At 43.5% G+C, this 20,438-nt stretch overlaps 2 protein-coding genes across 2 annotated transcripts in view; one reads left to right on the top strand and one right to left on the bottom strand.

Moving 5' to 3' along the window:
- rab3gap1 (RAB3 GTPase activating protein subunit 1) overlaps positions 1 to 3,030 on the bottom strand; it is a 149,563-nt gene extending 146,533 nt beyond the window's left edge. The window contains exons 1-2 of the mRNA XM_059966259.1: positions 2,940 to 3,030; positions 2,774 to 2,829 (exon numbers count right to left, since the gene is read on the bottom strand). Of these exons, the coding sequence (XP_059822242.1) occupies positions 2,774 to 2,829; positions 2,940 to 2,957 (74 nt within the window). The 5' untranslated portion in view covers positions 2,958 to 3,030. The remainder of the gene's footprint in view (positions 1 to 2,773; positions 2,830 to 2,939) is intronic.
- A 2,629-nt stretch (positions 3,031 to 5,659) lies between these two features.
- Positions 5,660 to 20,438, top strand: part of map3k19 (mitogen-activated protein kinase kinase kinase 19) — a 64,360-nt gene continuing 49,581 nt past the window's right edge. Inside the window, exons 1-2 of the mRNA XM_059966261.1 lie at positions 5,660 to 5,831; positions 18,683 to 18,951. Coding sequence (XP_059822244.1) covers positions 18,837 to 18,951 — 115 coding nt within the window. The 5' untranslated portion in view covers positions 5,660 to 5,831; positions 18,683 to 18,836. The remainder of the gene's footprint in view (positions 5,832 to 18,682; positions 18,952 to 20,438) is intronic.

Here is a 20,438-nt window from a genome sequence, read left to right on the forward strand (position 1 = left end):
TGAACCTTTTATAAGCTTTTCTTTTCTTCTTGACTAGATTTTCAACCTAGTCCTCGCTACCACCAAGGCAATGCAGTTCCCCCACTGTTGGCCTCGCCAAGGAACCAGTAAACCAGACTTCGTGTTCTAACATTACCAATGTCCAACAGAGTCTTGCGATCACAATAAAAACATCCGAGACTATCTCCAGCACATTTTTTGAACCACGAACTGTCTATCGGTACACATCAAGTTCAGGTGACAACATAATTGCCTGAAATAAGTTTAGCTCCATCGCTATCAAGCAACTTGCTGATTATAGCTGGTTAGTTTAGTGACAACATAATTGCCTGAAATAAGTTTAGCTCCATCGCTATCAAGCAACTTGCTGATTATAGCTGGTTAGTTTAGTGATCACCATTTTTTAAAAACAAATTACATTTTGTTGACTTTAGATTCCCTGTGCAGTGTGAATGCAAGGTCTGAATTGTTAGCCCAGTTCTCTGAGACAATCTTTTGAAGGTAGTGTACCACTAAAAACTTTACTTGTCAAAACACAAAAAGTAAATACGTATAAATTACTAAGTCATACCTGCTCTATTCTCTCTACACCTAATACTGTGGCTAGGCACAACTCACAAATTTGCCAATGACACAACTATTGGCAGAATTTTAGATGACAAGGAGGAGAAAAGGAAGGAGTGACGGATCAGCTGGAGTGATAGCACAACAACCTTGCACTCAGTGTCAGTAAGACCAAGTAATTGATTGTGGCCGGACTTAAGACAAGGAAGTCAAGGGAACACATACCAGTCCTCATCAGCAGTGGAAAGGGTGAACAGTTCCAAGTTCCTGGCTGTTAGCTGCTCTTAAGATCTAACCTGGGCCCAACATATTGATGCAATTACATTCACTATAGCTATTAAAAATATATATTAATGTCCAGATACAAAAATACCTTCTTTCCATCCAGCTATTCAAAGTGATGCTTTCTATAAAATGTCAGTACGAAAGTTAATCGTTCATTTTTATAACAAAGCAAAACCCTCATTAAATTTTCTTTGCAACACATACAAAATGCTGGAGAAACTCTGTCAAGCAGCATTAATGGAAAAAAGTACAGTTGACGGTTCGAGTTGAAAGCCTTCAACAGACTGGAGAAAAATGGTGAGGTGAGGGGGCAGAGAACCACCAGGTGATAGGTGAAATCTGGAGGGGGATGGATAAAGTAAAGAGCTGGGAAGAGTGAAAGAGACAGAAGGCCATGGAAGAAAGAAAAAAGGGAAAGGAGCACCAGAGGGAGGCGATGGGCAAGCAAGGAGATGAGGTGAGAGAGGGAAAAGGGGATGGGATGTAAAGAAGGTGGGTGGGGCATTACCGTAAGTTTGAGAAATCGATATTCATCCCATCAGGTTGGAGGCTACCCAAAGGGAATACAAGGTGTTGTTCCTCCAACCCAAGTGTGGTCTCATCACAACAGTAGAGGCGGCCATGAACAAATATATTGGAATGGGAATGGGAAGTGGAATTAAAATGGGTGGCTACTGGGAGATCCTGTCTGTTCTAGAGGACAGAGTGTAGATGCCGACATAGATTGGGAGAGCGCTTCGCCGAGCATATACTCCATCTGCCAGAACAAGTCTATCGACCAGTGGCCACCCATCTTGATTCCACTTCCTATTCCGATATGTCCATCCATGGCCTCCTTGATGTGATGAGGCCACACTTAAGTTGGAGGAAGAAAACTTTATATTCCGTTTGGGTAGTCTCCAACCTGATTGCATGAACATCTCAAACCGGTAATGCTTCCCAACCCCCCCCCCAACTTTATTCATTTCATATCCCCTTTTCCCTCTCTCAACTCATCTCCTGTCCATCCATCACCTCCCTCTGGTGCTCCTCCCCCCCTTTTTTCTTTCTTCCATGGCCTTTCCTCTCTTTCACCAACTTCCCAGCTGTTTACTTTATACCTCCTGCTCCAAGTTTCACCTATCACCTGGTGGTTCTCACTCCCTTCACCCGATTTTTTTAAATCTACTACTCACATTTTTTCTCCATTTTTTGCTGCAGGATTTCGGCCTGAAATGTTGACTGTACTCTTTTCCATAGATGCTGCCTGACCTACTGAGTTCCTCCAGCATTTTGTGTGGTGCTCAGATTTCCAGCATCTGCAGATTTTTACTTAAGATTAAATTTTCTTTCTTCCCTCTTCAATATCAATTACAAGAAACAAAGCCTTGTAGTCTTGAATACTCCATAGTTTTCAGAAATGAAAACAATTTACAAAAATATGAAATCATTGCATTTCCTAATCTTACTTGATATACAAACATCTTCTAACTGGGCACACGGATTCATTTTCAGATTCAAGCACCCAAAAGAAATATACAAAAAAAAATGCATTTTTGACTTCTAATAATTAGCAGATATGTTGACTCATTTAATACGGAAATACATCAAGGGTACTCCTTTGGAAACTGCAAGGAGAACTTTGCGTCAAAAATACAACGAACGAATTATGAAACATTTTAATAACTTCAAAAGCATGTAAATCTCATGGCTTCAAGATTACTAAAGTAAAACAAAATTTGAAAAAAAAACATGATTACTAGTCCCTAAAAGTCTAATATTTGCTCGCAGGTCCCACGAAACTGCTATCTGTGCAGCACAATTAAGCCAAACTAGTAAGCAAAACAAATCAATTTGCAAGCAACACAGGGTTCCAGAGAGAAGGTGTGGGAGTGGGGGGAGCCGGGAGCGCCGGCTTCCCAGGGACGCGGGCGAAAGCTCCTACCTCTCCCATTCCGAAGCCGTCGTAAAGTCCGTGATTTCAAACACATCTGACTCCGGCTGTCAGCATTAATGAAATAAAAGTAGATGCGTGAACGAACATAAACGCTCTTTAATTCGGAAATTTCAATGATAAACTGTATTTAAACAGAAAAAAAAGTAATTCTTACGTCACTATCCGCCGCCATCTTGGACTCTGTCTGTTTGTTTCCGATGGATTGTGGGTAATAGAGCCGCCTCCTCCCGTCAGCGTACCCAGCCGAGAAAACGTTATCACGTCAAACCCCACCCCGGCCGTCAATATGTCGCGCCCCCCCCCACCCGGACAGAGAGACCGTCAACACATTCCCCCGCCCCCCAGGGACAGAGAAACCGTCAATCCCACACCCACAGAGAGGAAGTCAATAGGTCAAATGTCCCCCCACAGAGAAAGAGAGAGTAAACACATTCCTGCCCCTCCCCCAAGACAGAGAGAGTGTCAACCCGTCAAATCCCTCCCCCCCCACAGAGAGAGAGTGTCAACATGTCACCCCCCCCCCCGGACAGAGAGAGTCAACAGGTTCCCCCCGGACAGAGAGAGTCAACACATTTCCCCCCAGGGACAGAGACAGAGTCAACACGATACCCTCTCCCTCGACAGCGAGAGAGTCAACACATTTCCCCTGATGCACCATCAATAACTCTTGGAGACATGAGGCAAGATACAGGCTTTTATTGGCTAGATGAAAGAACAAGCAGCAATTGACCACCGCACTGCATCCTGGAGACTGAGACCGGGGCGGAGTCCCCAATCGCCTTTATACAGGGGTCAGTGGGAGGAGCCACAGTCAGTGGGAGGGGCCACAGGAGCAGACAGCGGGGGGGGGGGGGGGGGGGGCGTGTCCAGACAGGTATATGTAGTTCACCACATCCCCCCAGTACAGAGAGAGACAGTGACAACACGTTTCCCCCCCCCCCACCCCGCTGGGATAGAGAGAGCATCAACATGTTTCCCTCCGGGACAGAGAGAGAATCAACATGTTCCCGCCCCCCCCCCCCCCCAGGACAGAGAGAGAGAGAGAAACAACACGTTCCCCCTGCCCCCGGGACAGAGGGAGATCAACATGTTCACCAACCCCAAGGACAGAGAGACAACACATCACCCAACACACACAAAGTGCTGGTGGAACACAGCAGGCCAGGCAGCATCTATAAGGAGAAGCACTGTCGACATTTCGGGCAGAGACCCTTCATCAGGACCCGAAACGTTGACAGTGCTTCTCCTTATAGATGCTGCCTGGTCTGCTGTGTTCCACCAGCATTTTGAGTGTGTTGTTTGAATTTCCAGCATCTGCAGATTTCCTCGTGTTTGCTCTTTAAAACACATCACCCTTCACCCACTGGGATGGTAAGACAACACGTGCATCTGCCCTCACCTCAGGACGGAGGGACAACACATACCCCTCTATCCACTGGGACAGAGAAACAACACATCCACACACCACCCCCCTGGGGACAGAGACAACATATCCTTCCCCACCAGGATAGAGAGATGATGCGTCCTTCTGCCTCATCCGGACAGAGACAACACCTCACATCCCCTCACACCCCGAGACAGAGAGACAACCTTCCTCACTACCCTCACCAGGACAGAGATACAAACTGTAACACTTCCCCAGGACACACACACATGCTGTCCCTACCCCGGGACGAAGATGCACACCGTCCTCTCCCTAGGATGGAGACACATGCCATCCCCTGCCCGGGACGGAGACGCACACCATCCCCTGCCCGGGACGGAGACGAACACCGTTTCCTCACTGGGACAGGAATGTATACTGTCCCATCCCAAGGATACGAGGATGGTGGTTAATGAGGTACACAAGGTTCATGAAGGTGAATCCGGGATTGAACGATTGTTTGGCAGCTTTGGGCCTATACTCACTGTAATTTAGAAGAATGCAGCTAATCTCTTTGAAACCTACCAAACGTTGAAATGACCAGATAGAGCAGATGTGGAGAGGATTTTTCCTTTGTTAGGTATATTGGGAACCAGAGGGCACAGACACAAAATTGAGGGTTGACCCTTTTGAACAGAGGTAAGGAGGAATGTTTTTAGCCAATGAGTAGTGAATCTGTGGAATTCTCTGCCACAGACTGCGGTGGAGGCCAAGTCCATGTGTATATTTGAGGTGGAACTTGATTGTTTCCTATCAGTCAGGACCTAAAATGATACAGTGAGAAGGCAGGTGTATGGGGTTGAGTGGGATCCAGGATCAGCCATGATGGAATGCTAGAGTAGACTCAATGGGTTGAAAGACCTAATTTTGTTCTTACGTCTTATGTCTTATGGTCTGATGGAACATAAGCACAACGTTCATCTTCGAGTCGTAAAGCCGTACGTCACAGAAGGAGACCCATGCAGTCCATTCTAAACTGCTAAGCTGCCTGTTTCCATCGATCTGCATCTGGACCATAACCCTCTGTACCCCTCCCATCCCTGTACTTATCCAAACTTCTCTTTGATGTTGTAATCAAACCCACATCTGCCCATAACTTGTTCCAAGCTCTCACCAACCTCTTAGTGAAGAAGTTACCCTTAAATATTTCATTTTTCATCCTTATGACCTCTAGTTCTAGTCTCTCTCAAGCTCAATGGGGAAAAGCCTGATTGTGTTTACCCTTTCTGTTCCCCCATTACATTTCATGTGTAAATGCTACATTGTGTTATTTATCTCATGTTACCATCATAAAGCTCCCCACAAAATAACTTAAACTGTTAGGAATTTTGTCCTGTTGCTCTGTAAAAGCTGTCTTTGGTTTCAGTGAGATCAAAAGTTGCTACTAGCAACCAAACTGTAAGTGTAAACTCTAAACCAGCAAGTAGATTACCAAGTCCTCAGGAGGCAGGTGTGCAGCTCGTGTTCCAGATGTAGAAAGAGTTCAGCACGTAACTTTACATTTATCAGTTATTCCGAAGCCACAAGCTTGATCTCTGTAAATTCCAGGAGCTATATTGGTGATCAAAATCTGGTTGTTCCCTTGGTTTCCATTTTGGCTTTGATGTGGTAGCATTGACAAAGGTAAGATTACACTGGCACACACTGGGCATCATTGACTAATTTATAACAATAAATGGTCATGGTTATATAATTATAATACACACAAAATGCTGGAGGAACTCAGCAGACCAGGCAGCATCAGTGAAAAAGAGTAAATGGTCAACGTTTCAGGCCAAGACCCTTCATCAGGCCAAAACGTCAACTGTTTACTCATTTCTCGATGCTGCCTGCTGAGTTCCTCCAGCATTTTGTGTGCATTACTTTGATTTCCAGCATCTGCAGATTTTCTCTTTTTATGGTTATTTTATTTATGTGTATTCCAGGTTGAGACACTTCAATTGAAATCTTACCATACTGGGGAAAAGCTAAAAATATTGGTTTAATAATTTACTATTTATCCAGTAGTATAACAAATGTTTCAGCAGCAGGCAAACTGTACATGTGATACTGAGAAAAAATACTTTCAGAATATATTCATTTCTGATACTGGATTTGATGCATATTGCTGTGTTTTAAAGTAGAACGCATGGCATTTATGGGAAATAGGAATTTTAGATCAATCCTCAGGCTGTGGAATAACTGGAATTAAGCATGTATTGCCCCTCTCTAATTATCTGGGGAGGGGGCAGCTTATTAGCTTGGACAGCTGCAGCTTCTAACAATCAACATTAAGGAGTTGGAACTGGATGAACCGGATGATTTGGGAGCCTGAAGGGGTGATAGATAGGACATACAGAGTGGTAGTTACACTCAAGGTGCAGGACATGGGGAAATGGGTGATAGTCAGGAAAGGGAAACAAGTTAAGGAGTCAGTACAGAGCACCCCTGTAACCAGCCCCTTCAACAACAGGTACATCACTTTGGATATTGTCAAGGGGGCGGGAGTGACCTAAGAGGGTCAGAGTGAGGCTTTGTGGTAAAGTCTGCGGGTGATACAAATATATGTATCTTATGGGGTGTTAGCTTTCATAAGTCGAGGGATAGAGTTTAAGAGTTGTGGGGTAATGATGTAGCTCTATAAAACTCTAGTTAGGCCATGCTTGGAATACTGTGTCCAGTTCTGATCGCCTCACTATAGGAAGGATGTGGAAGCATTGGAAAGGGTACAGAGGAGATTTACCAAGATGCTGCCTGGTTTAGAGAGTGTACATTATGATCAGAGATTACGGGAGCTAGGACTTTAGTCTCCAGAAAGAAGGAGGATGCGAGGAGACATAATAGAGGTACAGAAGATATTAACAGGAATGGATAGAATGGACAGCCAGCACCTCTTCCCCAGGGCACCACTGCTCAATACAAGAGGACATGGCTTTAAGGTAAGGGAAGGGAAGTTCAAGGGGGATATTAGAGGAAGGTTTTTCACTCAGAGAGTGGTTGGTGTGTGGAATGCACTGCCTGAGTCAGTGGTGGAGGCAGTTACACTAGTGAAATTTAAGAGACTACTAGACAGGTATATGAAGGAATTTAAGGTGAGGGGTTATTTGGGAGGCAGGGTTTACGGGTCAGCACAGCATTGTGGGCCAAAGGGCCTGTAATGTGCTGTATTGTTCTATGTTCTATGTGGAGGACTAGGTAGTGCTGAGGAAACCATACGATTGCAACAGGACTTAGACAAATTGGAAGAATGGGCAAAAACTGTGGCAGATGGAATACAGTGTTGGGAAATGTATGATAATGCATTTTGGTAAATGGAACAATAGTACAGTCTATTATCTAAATGGGGAGAACGTTCAAACATGAGAGGTGCAGAGGGACTTAGGAGTCCTTATGCAAGACTCACAGAAGGTTAATTTACAGGTTGAGTGTGTGGTAAAGAAGGCAAATGTAATGCTGGCATTTATTTCAAAGGAAATAGAAAATAAAAGCAAGGAGATAATTCTGAGGCTTTATAAGACATGTGTCAGGCCGCCCTTGGAGTATTGCCAACAGTTTTGGGCCCCAATAAGTATCTCAGAAAGGATGTGTTGTCATTGGAGAGAGTCCAGAGGAGTTTCCAGGAATGAAGGGGTTAACACACGAGAAGTGTTTGGCAGCTTTGGGCCTGTACTCACTGGAATTTAGAAGAAAGCAGAGGGATCTCATGGAAACATACTGAATGTTGAAAGGACTAGTTAGGGTGAATATGAAGAGGATGCTTCCTATGGTGGAGGTATCCAGAACTAGAGGGCACAGCCTCAAAATTGAGGGGCAACCCTCAGAGGAGGAGGAATTTTTTTAACTAGAGAGTAGTGGATCTGTGGAATGCTCTGCCACAGACTGCAGAGGAGGCCAAGTCCATGGGTATATTTAAAGCAGTAGTTGATACTTTTTGGATTGGTCAGGGCATCAAAGGATATGGAGAGAAGGCAGCTGGATGGGGTTGAGTGGGATCCAGGATCAGCCATGAGGGAATGGCAGAGCAGACTTGATGGGCTGAATGGCCTAACTTTGCTCCTATATCTTATGGTCTTATGGGAAGTGGTGGGGGGGTGGGGGAAGAAGAGGCACACTGTGGTGATTGGTGATTCATGAGTTAGACAGGAGGTTCTGTGGGCGAGAATGAGATTCCCTGATGGTATGTTGCCTCCCGAGTGATATGGGTAGGATGAGGTTCTGAGCGACAGACAGACAGACATACTTTATTGATCCCGAGGGAATTGAGGTTTCAATACAGTCGCACCAACCAAGAATAGTGTAGAAATATAGCAATATAAATGCATAAATAATTAAATAATAATGTAAATTATGCCAAGTGGAAATTAGTCCAGGACCAGCCTATCGGCTCAGGGTGTCTGACACTCCGAGTGAGGAGTTGTAAAGTTTGGTGGCCACAGGCAGGAATGACTTCCTATGATGCTCAGTGTTGCATCTCAGTGGAATGAGTCTCTGGCTGAATGTACTCCTGTGCCTAACCAGTACATTATGGAGTGGATTGGAGACATTGTCCAAGATGGCATGCAACTTGGACAGCAACCTCTTTTCAGACACCACTGTCAGAGAGTCCAGTTCCACCCCCACAACATCACTGGCCTTACAAATGAATTTGTTGATTCTGTTGGTGTCTGCTACCCTCAGCCTGCTGCCCCAGCACACAACAGCAAACATGATAGCAATGGCCTCCACAGACTCGTAGAACATCCTCAGCATCGTCCGGCAGATGTTAAAGGACCTCAGTCTCCTCAGGAAATTGAGACGACTCTGACCCTTCTTGTAGACAGCCTCAGTGTCCTTGACCAGTCCACTTTATTGTCAATTCGTATCCACAGGTATCTGTGATCCTGCACCATGTCCACACTGACCCCTTGGATGGAAACAGGGGTCACCAGTGCCTTAGCCCTCCTCAGGTCAACCACCAGCTCCTTAGTCTTTTTCACCTTAAGCTGCAGATGATTCTGCTCACACCATGTGACAAAGTTTCCCACCGTAGTCCTGTACTCAGCCTCATCTCCTTTGCTGATGCATCCCACTATGGCAGAGAAATCAGAAAACTTCTGAAGATGGCAAGACTCTGCAGTAGTTGAAGTCCGAAGTGTAGATGGTGAAGAGAAGGGGAGACAGGACAGTCCCCTGTGGAGCCCCGGTGCTGCTGACCACTCTGTCTGACACACAGTGTTGCAATCACAATTACTGTGGTCTGCCAGTCAGGTAATCAATAATCCATGACACCAGGGAAGCATCCACCTGCATCACTGTCAGCTTCTCACCCAGCAGAGCAGGGCGGATGGTGTTGAATGTACTGGAAAAGTAAAAAAACATGACCCTCACAGCGCTCACCGGCTTGTCCAGGTGGGCGTAGACACGGTTCAGCAGGTAGACGATGGTATCCTCAACTCCTAGTCAGGGCTGGTAGTCGAACTGGAGGGGGTCTAAGTGTGGCCTAACCATAGGCCAGAGCTGCTCTAGAACAAGTCTCTCCAGGGTCTTCATGATGTGGGAAGTCAATGCCACCGGTCTGTAGTCATTGGAGCCACTGGGGCGTGGTGACTTCGGTACAGGGACAAGGTGGGACATTTTCCACAGCACAAGAACCCTCTGGAGACTCAGGCTCAGGTTGAAGACGTGGTGAAGTACTCCACATAGCTGGGGGGCACAGGCTTTGAGCACCCTGGAGCTGACATCATCCGAGCCTGCAGCTTTGCTTGGGCGGAGATGTTTCAGCTGTCTTCTCACCTGTTCAGCTGTGAAGCCCACCATGGTGGTTTCAGGTGGGGTAGGGGTGTAGTCATGAGAGCAGGGTGGAGGGCTGTGAGGAGGGGTAGGAGGGGAGAGTAGAGTATGTGTTGGTTGGGGGCCGACCACAGATGAATCATATGGGGGATGGGCAGGGGTCACAGTGTCAAATCTGTTGAAGATTCAACATGCAGGTAGACTAGGAGAATCAGAATAGTACTAGACCCCAAGAAAGGGAGTTTGTGGAGTGCCTCCGAGATGGATTCTTAGGACAGCTTGTACTGGAGCCTACCAGAGAGAAGGCAATTCTAGATTTAGTGTTGTGCAATGAACCAGATTTGATCAGGGACCTTGAGGTAAAGGAACCATTAGGAGGTAGTGACCATAATATGATATGTTTTAACCTACAATTTGAGAAGAAGGGAAAATCGGATGTGTCAGTATTACTGTTGAACAAAGGGAACTATGGAGCGATGAGGGAGGAGCTAGCCAATGTTTAATGGAACAATACCCTAGCAGGGAAGACAGTGGAACAACAATGGCAAGTATTTCTGGGAATAATGCAGAAGGTGCAGGATCGGTTCATTCCAAAGAGGAAGAAAGATCCTAAGGGGAGTAAGGGGTGGCCGTGGCTGACAAGGGAAGTAAGGGGCATTATAAAAATAAAAGAGAAGTATAACATAGCAAAGATGAGCGGGAAACCGGAGGACTGGGAAGCTTTTAAAGAGCAACAGAAGATAACCAAAAAGGCAATATGCCAAGAAAAAATGAGGTACGAAGGTAAACTAGCTAAGAATATAAAGGAGGATAGTAAAAGCTTCTTTAGGTATGTTAAAAGCAAAAAAATTGTTAAAACCAAAATTGGGCCATTGAAGACAGAAACAGGTGAATTTTTTATGGGGAACAAGGAAATGGCAGACGAGTTGAACAGGTACTTTGGATCTGTCTTCACTAGGGAAGACACAAAATCTCCCAGATATAATAGTGGCCAAAGGAACTAGGGTAAAGGATGAAATTTATATGAGGCAAGAAACGGTGTTGGATAGACTATTGAGTCTGAAGGCTGATAAGTCCCCGGGACCTGATGGTCTGCATCCCAGGGTACTTAAAGAGGTGGCTCTAGAAATTGTGGACACATTGGTAATCAATTTCCAATGTTCTATAGATTTAGGAACAGTTCCTGCTGATTGGAGGGTGGCTAATGTTGTCCCACTTTTCAAGAAAGGAGGGAGAGAGAAAACAGGGAATTATAGACCGGTTAGCCTGACGTCAGTGGTGGGAAAGATGCTGGAGTCAATTATAAAAGAGGAAATTACGACACATTTGGATAGCAGTAGAAGGATCACTCCAAGTCAGCATGGATTTATGAAGGGAAAATCATGCTTGACTAATCTTCTGGAGTTTTTTGAGGATGTAACTATGAAAATGGACAAGGGAAAGCCAGTGGATGTAGTGTACCTGGACTTCCAGAATGCTTTTGATAAAGTCCCACATAGGAGATTAGTGGGCAAAATTAGGGCACATGGTATTGGGGGCAGAGTACTGACATGGATTGAAAATTGGCTGGCTGACAGGAAACAAAGAGTAGCGATTAACGGGTCCCTTTCGGAATGGCAGGCTGTGACCAGTGGGGTACCGCAAGGTCCGGTGCTGGGACCGCAGCTGTTTACAATATACATTAATGATTTAGGTGAAGGCATTAAAAGTAACATTAGTAAATTTGCCAATGACTCAAAGCTTAGTGGCAGTGTGAAATGTCAGGAGGATGTTATGAGAATGCAGGGTGACTTGGACAGGTTGGGTGAGTGGGCAAATGTATGGCAGATGCAGTTTAATGTGGATAAATGTGAGGTTATCCACTTTGGTGGCAAGAACAGGAAGGCAGATTACTATCTAAATGGAGTCAAGTTAGGAAAAGGGGAAGTACAACGAGATCTAGGTGTTCTTGTACATCAGTCAATGAAAGCAAGCATGCAGGTACAGCAGGCAGTGAAGAAAGCTAATGGCATGCTGGCCTTCATAACAAGAGGAATTGAGTAAAGAGGTTGTTCTGCAGCTGTACAGGGCCCAGGTGAGACCCCACCTGGAGTATTGTGTTCAGTTTTGGTCTCCAAATTTGAGGAAGGACATTCTTCCTATTGAGGGAGTGCAGCGTATGTTCACAAGGTTAATTCCCGGAATGGCAGGACTGTCATATGTTGAAAGATTGGAGCAACTGGGCCTGTATACACTGGAATTTAGAAGGATGAGAGGGGATCTGATTGAAACATATAAGATTATTAAGGGATTGGACATGCTGGAGGCAGGAAGCATGTTCTCACTGATGGGTGAGTCCAGAACTAGAGACCACAGTTTAAGAATAAGGGGTAGGTCATTTAGTACAGAGATGCGGAAAAACCTTTTCACCCAGAGAGTGGTGGATATGTGGAATGCTCTGCCCCATAAGGCAGTGGAGGCCAAGTCTCTGGATGCATTCAAGAGAGAGTTAGATAGAGCTCTTATAGATAGCGGGGTCAAGGGATATGGGGAGAGGGCAGGAACAGGGTACTGATTGTGTATGATCAGCCATGATCACAGTGAATGGTGGTGCTGGCTAGAAGGGCCAAATGGCCTACTCCTGCATCTACTGTCTATTGTCTATATAGAACAGGTTAAGTTTGTTGGCCCTGTACACACTGCTTTCAGCTCCTCTGGTGCTAGTTTGCTGGAACCCAGTGATGGCCCTCATCCCACTCTAGACCTCTCTCATGTTGTTCTGCTGGAGTTTCCACTCAAGCTTCCTCCTATACCTGTCTTTAGCCTCCCTGCTCTTGGCTTTCAAGGTCTCTCTGTATTGTCCTCAGCTCCTCCCTATTTCCATCTCTAAACGCCGTCCTTTTAGCGTTCAGGATGTCCTTAATGTCTTTTGTTACCCATGGCTTGTTATTTGAATAACAAAGGACAGTTCTTGCCAGAACATTGCAGTCCACACAGAAGTTGATGTAACCAGTGATGCACTCTGTGAGCCCATCAATGTCCTCTCCATGTGGCTCACAGAGTGCCTGCCAGTCTGTCACCTCAAAACAACCCTGGAGTGCCTCATAAGCCTCCCCCAACCATTTCCTCACTGTCCTCGAGGTTGCAGGTTTACTCTTCACCAGAGGCACGTAGCAGGGTGCCTCTATGTGCACAGGGAGTTCAGGGAGTTATTGCTAAGTTAAAGGGGAGACCCTCTAGAGAAGTGATCTCACGGATGCTACCCATGCCATGTGCTCGGAAGAAGGCTGAAAAGCAGGACCTTCAGGGTGGTTATCTTTGGTTTGCTTCCAGTTCCTCGTGCTGGTGAGGGCAGGAACAGGGAGATATGGGATCTCAATGTGTGGCTGAGGAGCTGGTGCGGCAAGCAGGGTTTTAGATTCTTAGACCACTGGGATCTGTTTTGGGGTAAGGATGAATTATACAAGAGGGACGGGTTGCACCTTAACAGGCGGGGGACCAGCATTCTGGCAGGCAGGTTTGCCACTGCTACACGGGTGTGTTTAAACTAATAAGTGGGGGGGAGGAGACGAACTGGAAATATAAGGATGGAGTTAAAGGGAAAGAGAGAATAAGAAAAGTTAAGAAAGACAACAGAATTGATGGGGCAGAAAGCTCAGGAAGGAATTGGAGAGTATGGCTAAGTGCAATAGGGACTGATGTGAGAAGTGAGAGGAGTAATGGATTAAAAGTATTATATATGAACGCACAAAGTATAAGAAATAAAGTGGATGAGCTTGAATCTCAGTTGGAAGTTGGTAAGTATGATGTTGTAGGGATAACAGAGACATGGCTGCAAGAGGACCAGGGCTGGGAAATGAATATTCAAGGCTATACATCCTATCGAAAGGACAGACGGATGGGCAGAGGGGGTGGGGTGGCTCTGCTGGTGATGAATGAAATTCAGACCCTTGCGAGGGGTGATATCGAATCAGGAGATGTAGAGTCAGTATGGATAGAACTGAGAAATTGTAAGGGCTAAAAGACCCTAATGGGAGTTATCTACAGGCCCCCCAAATAGGTGCAAGTTGAATCAAGAGCTAAAATTAGCATGTCGCAAAGGTAATACTACGGTTGTAATGGGGGATTTCAACATGCAGGTAGATTGGGAAAATCAGGTTGGTACTAGACCCCAAGAAACGGAGATTGTGGAGTACCTCTGAGATGGATTCTTAGTGCAGCTTGTATTGGAGCCTACCAGGGAGAAGGCAATTCTGGATCTAGTATTGTGTAATGAACCGGATTTGATAAGAGAACTCAAGGTAAAGGAACCATTAGGTGGTAGTGACCATAATATGATAAGTTTTAATCTACAATTTGAGAGGGAGAAGGGAAAATCAGAAGTGTCAGTATTACAGCTGAACAAAGAAGTCGCAAATGAAATACAATGTTGGAAGGTGTATGGTCATGCACTTTGGTGGAAGAAATAAACAGGCAGACTATTATTTAGAAGGGGAGAGAATTCAAAATGCAGAGATGCAAAGGGACTTTGGAGTTCTTGTGCAAGATACCCTAAAGTCTAACCTCTAGGTTGAGTCGGTGGTGAAGATGGTGAATGCAATGTTGGCATTCATTTCTAGAGGTATAGAATATAGGGGCAGGGATGTGATGCTGAGGCTCTATAAGGCATTCATGAGACCACACTTGGAGAATTGTGTGCAGTTTGGGCTCCTTATTTTAGAAAGGATATACTGACATTGGTGAGGTTTTAGAGAAGATTCACACGAATGATTCCAGGAATGAAAGGGTTACCGTATGAGGAACGTCTGGCAGCTCTTGGGCTGTATTCCATAGAGTTCAAGAGAATGAGGGGGGATCTCATAGAAACATTCCGAATGTTAACAGGCCTGAACAGATTAGATATGGCAAAGTTATTTCCCATGGTAGGGGATTCTAGGACAAGAGGGCACGACTTCAGGATTGAAGGGCGTCCTTTTAGAATTGAGATGCAGAGAAGTTACTTTAGTCAGAGGGTGGTAAATCTGTGGAATTTGTTGCCACGTGTGACTGTGGAGGCCAAGTTATTGGGTGCAATTAAGGCAGAGATAGATAGGTTCTTGATTAGCCAGGGCATCAAAGGGTATGGGGAGAAGGCAGGGAAATGGGGATGAATGGAAGAATTGGATCAGCCCATGATTGAATGGTGGAGCAGACTTGATGGGCTGAATGGTTTACTTCTGTTCCTATATCTTATGGACTTATGGTAAAAAGACCCCGATGGGAGCTGCATACAGAGCCCCAAACGGTAGTAAGGATTTGGCCTGCAAATTATAATGGAAGACAGAAAACGCATGGGAGGGTAGATTGGAAAAATCAGGTTGGTGCTGGTCTCCAAGAAGGGGAATTTCTAGAATACCTACAAGGTGGCTTTTTAGAGCAGCTCATGGTTGGGCCCTCTAGTGAATCGGCTATTTTGGATTGGGTGATGTGTAATGAACCAGAATTGACTAGAGAGCTTAAGTTAAAAGAAAGGTAAAAAGGGAAGCAATCATAATAACATCGAATTCACCCTGACATTTGAGAAGGAGAAGCTAAAGTCAGATATATTTAGTATTACAGTGAATTACAGAGACATGAGGGAGGAGTTGGTCAGAATTGATTGGAAAAGAACACTGGTTCTTTTTTAGCCAAATAGCCTAATTTGGCTCCTATATCTTGTAATCTTATGGTCTTATATAGATCATAAGATATAGGAGCAGAATTAGGCCATTTGGCCCATCGAGTCTGCACTGCCATTTCATCATGGCTAATCCAGTTTTCCTCTCAGTCCCTATCTCCTACTTTCTCCCGATATTCCGTCATGCCCTGATCAATCAAGAATCTATCAACCTCTGTCTTAAATATACATAAAGACTTGACCTCCACAGATGCCTGTAGCAAAGAATTCCATAGATTCACAACTCTCCTCTTCAAGAAGTTCCTCTTCATCTCATTTCTAGAAGGACACTCCTCTACTCTGAGGCTGAGTCCAATGGTCTTCGAATGGCTCACCATAGGAAGCAAACTCTCCACATCTACTTTATCGAGGCTTTTCACTATTTGATAGGTTTCAATGAGATCACTCCTCATTCTTCTGAATTCTGGTGAATATAGGCCCAGAGCCATCAAACGCTCTGACATTCAATCTTAGAATCATTTTCATGACCCTCTTTAGAACGTTCTTCAGTTTCAGCACATCCTTTTGATAATAAGGCGCCCAAATCTTCTCACAATACTCTAAATAAGGCCTCACCAGTGCTTTAGAAAGTTTCAACATTACATCTTTGCTTTTATATCTTTGTCCTCTTGAAATGAATGCTAAATAGCATTTGCCAGACTCAATCTTCAAATTAACTCTTTGGGAATCCTGAACAGGGACTCTCAAGTCCCTTTGCACCTCACTTATTTGTATTTTCTCTCCATTTAGAAAACAGTCAACTCTTTCATTTCAGTGATTGGCTATACAAGATAATACTGTATTTCATCTGCTATTTCTTTGTCCATTCCCCTCATCTGTCGAAGTCCTTCTGAAGCCTCCCTACTTCCTCAGAACTACCTGCCCCTCCACCTATCTTCAAATCATTTTCAAACTTTGCAACAAAGCAAACAATTCCATCATCCAAATCATTGATATGTAACATAAAAGGAAATGATCCCAATACAGATTCCAGAATAGTCATCGGCAGCCAGTCAGAAAAGGCTCCCTTTATTCCTACTCTTTGCCTCCTATCAATTAGCCACTGCTTTATCCATACAAGACTCTTTCCTGTAATACCATGGGCTCATAGCTTGTTAAGCAGCTTCATATATGGCACCTTGTCAGAGGCCTTCTGACAGTCCAAGTACACAACCTCAACCGATTCTTCTTTGTCTATCTTCTTTGTTACTTCAAAGACTTGTGACAGACTTCTCAGGCAATAATTCCCTGGAGGAAACCATGTTGACTACAACATATTTTATCATATGCCTCCAAGTACCCTGAGACCATATCCTTACTAGTCGACTTCAACATCTTCCCAACCACTGAGAACAAATTGGCTGATAGTTTCTTTTCTTTTGCCCCTCTCTCTTCTTGAAGAATAAAGTGACATTTGCAATTTTCCAGTCTTCTGGAACCATTCCAGAAACTAGTGATCCTTGAAAGATTATTACTAACGCCTCACAATCTCTTCAGCCACCTCTTTCGGAACTCTGAAATAATATCTTTTAGGGGAGAAATGATGCATTGTTTCCACTCTGGAAAAAGTGTATTAGAAGAGATGATTTCTGTTTGTAACAAGCTGGAATCAAATAGGTAAGACTGCTGATTTTTAGCAGATGTTATAGAAATTGAAACTTACAGACATCTGAAGTATATACCTAAAATAAAATGTAATCCATGTGTCTCAGTTAAAAACAATGATGCAAGTTCTACGTTTCACAAAAAGCTATTATTTAGCAGTGATATGAAAGTGTTTAGAACTGCAGGCTTGCTGAATTATAATATCTGACTTATTTAATGTGAAACTGCTTTAATGACAAACCAGTTTATTCAGAGTTCTGTAGCATGTTAGGGATGTTTGCTCTTATTTGGCAGGCATATGCCACATCAGTAGCATCACAAAACAATCTGATGGACTGATGGGCATGACTTTCATTTCATCAATATATTCCACAACATCAGTAGCATCACAAAACAATCCAATGGACCACGTACATGACTCACATTTCATAGGGTTGCATAGCAAACCAGCAACTATTGGGAATCTGAAACGTAAGCACAAAATTAAGTGAAATTGTCAGCAGATCAGACAGCATTTTTTATACAGAAGCAGAGATAATGCTTCACATCAGTTTTCTCTAATATACTATGTAAATTTTAAAACATTTAGTATGCACTGTAGTTACAAATAGAAAATGAATTTTTTTCATTTGAAACTATACCAATTTCATATTTAATCCTTTCATAGTAACAGTAATGGTATATAGATAGATATCTTTTCATTATACGCAAGACAAAACAATAGCCTTAATTTCCCCCTCTATATTGTTTTTTGGCCATAAGACATTGGAGCAGAATTGGATCGGTGAGTAGCCTCCTCTCTTGTTCCCAGTTCAACTGGGCCATCGGCATTGCAAATGACTGAATTAAACGTCTCACTATTGGTAAACAGAATTTTTGGAATTGCTTATGCCCGAATTGCAATACCCGAAGCCTGGACTGACACCTTGCCCTATTGTCCTGTTTATTATTTATTGTAATGCCTGGACTGTTTTTGTGCACTTTGTGTAGCCCTGTGTAGGTCTGTAGTCTAGTGTAGCATTCTCTGTGTTGTTTTTTTTTACGTAGTTCAGTCTAGTTTTTGTACTGTGTCATGTAACATCATGGTCCTGAAAAACGTTGACTCATTTTTACTATGCACTGTACCAGCAGTTATGGTCGAAATGACAATAAAACTGACTTGACTTGACTGATTAGATAATCCACTTTGCCAAGATGTGTTAATTAATTCCTTGACTTTCACTCCACATGTATGGATACATAGACAATAATAGATACACGCACCAGATAAAACCAGTGGGGAAGAGAAGTCCATTGTTAGTGTATGGTGATGTTAAACAAATTCATCAATTTTTTAAAAAATTGCTCAATTGCGTGTAATTTTTACATGTAATTTGTGTAGCTTAGCAAAGTTTGTTCAGATATGGTATCAGAAATATAAGATAAAACCATTGTTGATGTTTCACAGCACCAATACTGCCTTGACAAATCCTTGGAAGCAACTCGATAGACAAAAGCAACATCCATCAACATGTCTGGATAGAACACAGCTGGATGCAGTACATCTAAGGAAAGGCAATTTATTAAATTCATCCACCAGAAACAAGGAAAGGCTTAACAATATGGCCAATTCTGAAGTTAGGGGTGAAACGCAAGGATCACAATTGGAGGCAAGTGAGAGTAAAAGTGAAACACCGCTGGATACTTTACAAGATACAAAAACTAATATTCAGCAAAGTAAGCAGTTTAATATTTTTCATTTTCTTTTTCTGCTGTATGGAGACGTCAGCGAAAAGATTGGAATAGTGGCTACCTGATAATGATAACGAGTCTTCGAGTTAATCAAGTTTTCCAGAAGTGAAAAACAAATGTAGAATGATGCTGTCAGTTTAGAAACTGGACATGAAACACCATTAAGGTTATTTAGAATTTAAAAAGGGTAAGAACCATCATAGTTTGGAGAAGAACCAATTCCTGCAATCCCAGGACAAATATCATGCTCACGTGAACACCTACTAACTTGTAAATCATGATGCTTCCTATCCCAATTCCTGTCTTGCAATATCTTTTAGGCACAAGAGATTCTGCAGATGCTGGAAATCCAGAGCAACATACAGAAAATGCTGGAGGAAATCAGCAGGTCAGGCAGCATCAGGACTGGTGAATGGTAATAGCCAAAATTTTGACTCTTTCTTCTTTTTCATAGATGCTACTTGACCTACTGAATTCCTCCAACATTTTGTATGTGTTATGATATATTCTCTTGATTATTGAGTTGCTTCTGGGAGTTCACTTGCACTGTCAATCTTCCTGAATCCCAATACAGCTATTTCATCAGCTCAAGTAGCTATACAGAGGAAAGCAGATGAATATTGAAATGAAAATTCACATGAAAAGACTGAGGGGTAGACTTATTTCTGTGGTAAGTTTAAGAATATTGATGTTGTTTGGCACTCATGAGCTCAATCCCCAAGATATGACTATACAGAATCCCTGGGACATGGAACACTCTGTCCTAACCAATCTGTAAAAAAATGCACAAATATTTAAGAAGAAATTGCTACTATTTGCGTACCTAACAGTATTTTTGATTTTTGTTTTTCTTTCAAGTTTCCAGATTTCAAGTATTTTTCATTTGGTATTAACCATTTTCCTTTTGCAATGTGAGAAAATCTGCAGATGATGGAAATCCAAAGCAACACACACAAAATGCTGGAGGAACCTAAGAGGCCAGGCAGAGATCCTTCATGAGATCTGGAAAGGAAGGGTCTCAACCTGAAACATTGACTGTTTACTCTTTTCCATAGCTGTTAATTGCCTTACTGAGTTCCTCCCACATTTTTGTGTGCCCCTTTTATAATAAATTTGTTGGTGTTCTTGTAAAATGACTTCCTATCAGCCTGTTATATTCAAGTTATTGCTGAAAGCAGACATCTCCATGCATAGTGGCATACTCAGTAAAGCTGACCAGAGGAGATTTACTATGATAGTTCTAGGAATGAGGGGCTTAGTATATGAAGAGTGTTTGGCAGCTTTGGGCCTGTACTCACTGGAATTTAGAAGAATGCATGGGGATCTCATTGGAACCCACTAAACATTGAAAGGACTAGGTAGGATGGATGTGAAGAGGATGTTTCCTCTGATGGGGGTATCCAGAACTAGAGGGCATAGCATCAAAATTGAGGGGCAACTCTTTAGAATGGAGGTAAGGAGGTATTTTTATA

This window comes from Hypanus sabinus, chromosome 4 (genome assembly GCF_030144855.1).
Source record: "Hypanus sabinus isolate sHypSab1 chromosome 4, sHypSab1.hap1, whole genome shotgun sequence".
Lineage (NCBI taxonomy): Eukaryota > Metazoa > Chordata > Chondrichthyes > Myliobatiformes > Dasyatidae > Hypanus > Hypanus sabinus.